The sequence below is a fragment of the Nestor notabilis genome, unplaced genomic scaffold (assembly GCF_000696875.1).
Source record: "Nestor notabilis isolate BGI_N333 unplaced genomic scaffold, ASM69687v1 scaffold24397, whole genome shotgun sequence".
Lineage (NCBI taxonomy): Eukaryota > Metazoa > Chordata > Aves > Psittaciformes > Psittacidae > Nestor > Nestor notabilis.
Window position 1 is genome coordinate 1,645 of NW_009936384.1, and position 6,891 is coordinate 8,535.

At 39.0% G+C, this 6,891-nt stretch overlaps 1 protein-coding gene across 1 annotated transcript in view; it reads left to right on the forward strand.

Moving 5' to 3' along the window:
• Window positions 1–220: 220 nt before the first annotated feature.
• LOC104408657 (SLIT-ROBO Rho GTPase-activating protein 1) overlaps window positions 221–6,891 on the forward strand; it is a gene marked incomplete at its 5' end in the record, with an annotated part of 27,433 nt that continues 20,762 nt past the window's right edge. The window contains 3 exons of the mRNA XM_010018320.1: window positions 221–309; window positions 462–539; window positions 2,093–2,227. Of these exons, the coding sequence (XP_010016622.1) occupies window positions 221–309; window positions 462–539; window positions 2,093–2,227 (302 nt within the window). The remainder of the gene's footprint in view (window positions 310–461; window positions 540–2,092; window positions 2,228–6,891) is intronic.

Sequence of the window (6,891 nt, forward strand, 5' to 3'; positions counted from 1 at the left end):
TCTCTGAATTTCCCAATTCAATGATTTTAACAAAGAACCATAATCCTTTATCTTCGCCCATTCTTTTCCCTCTGTCCCTAAATGGGAAGAGAACTCTGTTAGAAATTATTTTTTTCTTATGTATTTCTTTGCCAGCACTGTATGTCCATCTGGATTGACCAGGAAAATGCATATTCACATTCAGTCCAGAGTATGGAGATTTCCTCTTTCCGATCTGCAGTTTACTCTTTCTGCTCTTATTTTTACAGGATTCGGGACAAGTCATTCCTCTCATCGTGGAAAGCTGTATCAGATTTATCAATTTATATGGTAAGCTCTGAAACATACTATGTCATTTCATTATTGCCCAGACTTCTTTGTGTATCTTTTGCATAATGCATTTACCACCGCAGCTTTGTTTTTAAAATAGACATCAAAAGTAGTTTGAAATTTCTCACCACTGTCTCCCATCTTTGCTATAGGTCTTCAGCATCAGGGAATTTTTAGAGTGTCTGGTTCCCAGGTGGAAGTCAATGATATTAAGAATTCATTTGAGAGAGGTAATTGCATTTTCATTTATTTGAGCACCTTAATATCTGACATTCAAAAATCTTTTAAATTCTAATTACTTTCTTGGCTGGTTAAGCAGTTTATATGCACTTTGTGTACTGCACCTAAAACTTTGCACTGTCATATGCTTAAAGATGAAGTATAATGATGACACGTATATGTTTTTCCCGTTATGTTCTAGGAGCATGAAGTTGTTTTTCATTTTGTTTAGATGAGGCATATGATTCATGAATCAACTGTAAACTTTAGGCTTTTGTTAATGATAAACTGCAAACAATAGTTCGTCTGGATTTTATTTTCAGGATACTCAGACATGAAAATTATGTTTTTTAATTAGATTCAAGTGATTTCTTAACGTGGTTTGAGAACCCTGTTACTTGATCTTCTGGAATAGGAGTGCTCAACCTTCTGGTCCCTCTGCCAAAGTGGCATCATGATCAATGAGAATACAGGCTGTGAAACGGTCATTCCATTTTCAACCACTGTGTTCATTCCCGAAAGAAACTCCAGCTTCAGAGGAGGAATTACAGGAAAGATACTGGGAAGTCAAAACAGATTTTAAACATGAGTGGCTTGCAACACCCAGCCTAGGATTGCTCTGCGAGGGGAGCCAGGATCCAGCAATCTCCTAATTCGGTTAAAACAATACTAGTTGGGGGTTTTTATTTTTATTTTTTTTTTAAATTTTACGTTCTTTTTTGTTGGCTTGTAGAAGACAGGATTTTAGTTTCCAGAAAAAACTTTTGCAGATCATCTGCTAATAAGAAAAGCCTTGGAGCAATAAGTCTTGTGACTAAAAGCATGGAAAAAAATATGCACAGTGTATTTTCTCCCCAGGATTAGTTACATATCTTGTTAAACCTGATCTTGTCTTTGACAAGATACTTGAAGCAGATGTCTTTACATGCTAAGTGAAGCCACATCCTCCTATTCTCCAGGTTGTAAGTCTACCTTACTGTTAACTGCTTCTTCTAGGTAGTGTTATTCTGGAAGATGCATACATTTTAAAGTGTTTCAGAACAAAGATTAAGTCTTTAAAATGACAAGTAGTTCAGTCATGGCTGATGTGTCAGTTAGGGTTCCAGTTCCTAAACAGTGTCCACAAAGTGGTTGCACATATTCCTGAATATTTTAATTTTTCAGGATGAAGACAGATTTCAAATCAGAGAGTTATCTATCTCAACTTGCTTTATGTAAGCTCCCATAGAACAGTCTGCAAAACCCTATTCAATTAAGAACATTTGGCTTTTTTATTTGGCTAACTGTAAATCACGATGTGTCTGTAAATATCTAGTTGGAAGTTCAGGACCTAAGAGATCACTTAGTTATGTAACTTAAAGGAAGCTTTATTTAGGCTGCTGGTTTTAGTTTAATCATAGCCTGGGATTTCCAAATCAATGTTTATTATCTTACTTGAATGCTTGCATTGCCACCTCCCACAGACTAAAAACAAAAAAAACCCAAAGTGTCACTCACTTACAAAAATGTTGCATGCAAGAATGCTCCTGCATATGTGTTTCATTCACTTTATTTGCTTTTTAAGGTGAAAATCCTTTGGCAGATGACCAAAGTAACCATGACATTAACTCAGTTGCTGGAGTACTGAAGCTCTATTTCCGAGGCCTGGAAAATCCCGTCTTTCCTAAGGAAAGATTTAATGATCTTATTTCTTGTATCAGTAAGTAAAAATCTCTGTTTCTTTCTCAGTAGAATTTTACTTTCCTATATACAGTAGTGGCCTGAAAGAAGAGCTAACTTCACAGATTTTTCTGGCACAATTTGTTTGCTATCTGTAACAGTCTGAGTCAGTAATTAGTCATACTCACAGCTGTGCTTGTTCCCTTTTTCCAGTGGGATTAATGTACAGTACAACTCTTTGTTTAATAGGGCAGGAAGGATATCTTTTGGTATACAGGAGACAGTTAAATTTAAACACTTTATTATTTTCCTCTGTGCACTGAGGCAGACAGAAGGGGATGAAGTCATGACCATGCAAACAGAGTACATTACTTTCCACAAAGGTTTTCATGCCCCACAGCCTGGAGACCGCACTGGTGAATAAGTACCTAACAGCTCAACATTGTGTGGTTCTGGACCTTTATTGTGCCCAGCTTAAAACCCCCAATCCAGCCAGCAGGAAAACCTTTCAGTCCAGGAATGGAAGGGAACAGCTGAGCCTATGGAAGAGCCCAGTCTGTCTTCCAACACACAAGTTGTAATGGGATGCCTTGGAGGATCATTGCATGGGTCTGTGCAATGCTGTTGTTCATAGCCAGACACAGAGAGGTTGTAGTAATTTAGGAAGTTGTCAGTGGATGAGTGAATTGCTCTGGCATGCACAAACCTCTTCCAGTTCACAGATCCCTCCAGATGTGGAGGAGGGGTGAGGCCAAGCCAACCATCAGTAGGGTTATTGTTCCCTGTTGGGTCCATTAGAAGTGGTCAGCGGTACTCGCTTTGTGGAAGAATTTCCTCCTTGCAACCCTTCCTTTATAACTTGCCTGCTGCAGCCAAATGAAGAAGGAGGTAGTTTCACAGTGAGACAGACCTTTGGGATATTAATTTGGGCAGGCTCTCTTCAAACTGTGTTATTTTGGCAAAGGGACCACAGATCGGTGTGTGCAGTGTCTTGGGTTGGCCATCAAATGGGCTTTTCTGGTCCCTGCTGGAGGAACCCAACATCTGTGGTTTCCTTCCCACACAGAGAAGACTACAGTAATTCAGCCTGGAGGTAACAGATACATGGATCCCTGTGACCAGAGCTATGCACTATGTTTTGTGTGTCATTTTTTACAGGGTTTTCCGCAGCTGTTGCTATTTGCAGACTTGATGGTACTGAGAAGTCCCAAAGGACCTCAAAACCACAGTTAACACTCTGATCCCAGATGCTGGGGGAGACACTGTCACTTTAGGAAGCATAATCTTGGTTCTGCCTGAGTTCAGCTTTAGCTAGCTGTGGTGCCACAGCCCAGAAAATGTCTGCAAGTCAGAGAAATTGAAATCTAAGAAGGGATCATTTTGACTGAGTGATTTTCTGCATGACAGGGATGATAGAACTTCACCTAATAATCCTGTGCTGATTTCCATAGCTTCTGGATGAATTAAAGCGTGTCTTCTGGAAAAATGTATCGATTTAATGGCTTCAGCTGACAGAAAATCTTACACATTCTTGGATAAGCTGTTCAACTGATTAATCACTTTCATTGTTAAACAATTGTACCAGATTTCCTTTTCAAAATTTCTGCTGTCAGATCCTGGCCAGTGGGTCTTTTTATGACTTTATTATTTTGACTAAGCATTGAGAAAAACATAAATGCTGTTTCTGATGTGTGGAGATGGTATTGCACTCCGCTGTGTTGTAGAGCTTTAAAGAGAATTGTAAAATACCAAGACTGAATATTCAGCTTACAGAAATTGTACAAATGAGTGTTTAGGAGATACAAAAATACTTGCCCAAAACAACCTTTTAAACATGTTCCAGGAGTTTCCATTTGCCGTTGAAGTTTCTGAAGACAGAGTAGGGTATTTGGAAGGAGGGGTAGAAGTTCAGTGGACTATATGTACATGGCAACTGCACAGGTGGGAGAGATTCACCAACTCCTCAGAGCATCACTGTCTGAGAAGGATGCAGTTCAGTTATCCCGAAGTGGTCCTTTGTTATTAAGAACTTTAAGAAAAAAGGCAATGCATACTGGATCCCTAGCATTAAGACTTAGTTTCCTTAGAGAATGTCAAACTATTGCATATTTAAGGGAGACAATAGATTATTTTCCTTCAAAAGACCTGAAGTCAGTAACAACCAATAGCCTGGAAAAAAGTCACTGCTTTTCACAGAAACATTTTAAAATGGGACAGTTATTTGGAAAGAGGTGTTGCATTCTGATCCTGGTTTAGACTGGCTGTTCTCTGAGGTTGTCATAAATCTGGATTATCATCTCTATGGCAGCTTGTCAAAATGAGGTGTAATGAGTCGTTCTGCTAAGTTTTTACTTCTGTTATTGCTGTTACAGGAGAAAGCAAAAAAATTTCTTCCTGATAAGGTGTTTTAAGAGTCACAGATCTGCTGCTCGCAGGTTTTGGAGGAAGCCAGGGGAGGATTAGTTTGTTGTTTGGTTTGGTTTCCACAAGGTTATCATTAGGGGTGTAGCAAAAAGCATGTCAGCGCCTTCCTTTAACAGAGGGAAGAGAGGTTGGTTTGGAAGATGCAGGACAAAAGCAGTTTTCTCTTTGAGCACACTGGAGTGAGTTTGCTTTGTGTTGTCACATTGAGGGGGTTGAATGTGATGTGAGTAGAGAAAGAAACAGCTCTTGTGTCTTGCACACACATGCAGCCCCAGAACTGCATGTGGGGAACAGTTGGCTGTGTGTCTGCATCTTCTGATTATCTGCAAAGCCTGAGGTGGAGTGTTTTTACAGCTGTGTACCTAGTCTATGTGCTTTGCTAAATGATCCAGCGCTTCCAAAAAAAAAAATAACCCAAACCATAAACCAAAAAACCAACAAGCATTTCAGAACACACTACCTGTCACTCTCAGCACCTATGTGGCACATACTATCAAAAACTGTCGGTCTCAAAGATCCTTTCCATTGCTATCTTTTAACTATACAGCTTTGTATATCTTGCAAAAAGAAAGACAGTCTGGGCAAGATTTTTTCTCCTACTTCCTGTCACAGTCGCATCAGTTTCTTTTTCTGTGCTCATTTGGCCTCACATAGAAAGTATGTTGGTCTTCATGACAATGGGAGCAGGGCCAGGCTCCCTTTCCCTGTGAGAACACGTATTACTGTAACTTGTATAGATCACAGTTGATATGTAAAGTCTAGAAAGCTTTCACATTTTTAATTAAGAGGGTTTAAATATGTTAATTCATATTGCATTCAATGTCTGGTAGACAGCAAGGGAAAGAATAAACACTAAGTTGTGTTAAAATAGTTTTTCGAGATAAATGTCAGTGTGGTTTTTTTAATCGTTGGCAGAAATTGTTACAGCAGGGGGGAGGCAGAAAGAAAATCCATAAAGTTAATGTTCACAGAACACTGTAAAAGGGCAGAATGTCACACATTTTATATGGAAATGTAACATTGCCAGTGAAAAAACCCTTGAAACTGAAATATTTCGTTATGGATGTCAAGCATAATTGAGGCTACAGCTGCAGAATGAACCTTTCCTCAGTGTTGCCACTGAGGAATTCCTTTGCATTTATGTGTGTATTTCCGAATGAAATATAGCATTGTGAGTTAATGCTTTCCCTTTCATAAATACAGTGGAAACAGTGCAACATGACTGTGACTTCTAGGGCAATTTGTATTAATTAGACTCACGAGAACAGTGTTGTTCTGTTTGGGTTTAGGAGCTGGTTTAAATAAAATCTGGGGCAAATTATGACTTCTCCAGAGCAAGCATGAAAGGTAGGACGGAATGTAAAGAATCCATCTGATTATGGGCCGTAATTGTATGCTGTCAGCAAAAGGAGTGGCTACTATTGCTCCTAGCTGCATTTGACAATCCAGGGGGTAAAAGAAGGTTGGGGTAAGGGAGGAGAGTTGTTCTGCACTTCTTTTCTGTCCATTTGTAGAAATAGATTGGGCCCAACACAAGCAAAATACTTGTAACAGGAGTTACATCAAGATGGGGGCTACTGAAGCTGTGCTCAGGGCTGGCCATAATTCACATTTACTGTTGGGCCACTGCAGTTCCTCTCATGATGTTGAGTTCTTATATACATGAATTACAATTCACTTTTACATACATAGCTGTGCAGTACAGCAGCAGACACATCTCAGCTACCCAGACTGTTTAGCCTTCTGCTCAGGTCATTTTAATTCTTCATGGTTTCATCTCCCTTGCCTTAAATTTGATATACTGAGATGCCAGGATGGGTGAAAGCTTACATCTTTTTTCCTTCTGATTTTCATCATTTCAGTCCTTTGCTGACAGCAGTAGCCACTTACCTAAAGGCATAAATGTTATGAAAGGAAATTATTTTATTGCTTTTCCAGACTATTGCCCATTATTTAAAAATTAAAAAATTATATTCTGAATTGTCAACTCTCCCTGAAAAAGTTTCAACCAAATGACAACTATTTCCTTCCCTAAGTGATGGTGGAGTTGTGTTTGTCCTTCTGTAATGCTTTCTTAAATAGATCTCTAGAGCATTAAGTTGCATTGCTGAGTTAATATATACATATCTTGAGCTGGATTGGACTCATCTACCAAAGTAGAAAGAGGCACAAATTGTTAACTTCAGCAATAATATGTATACATGTGGATTACTTGTCAGCGGCGAATTGACCATAAAAACGGCATCTGCAAGTAACTCATTCACATTTGATGTTCAGCAG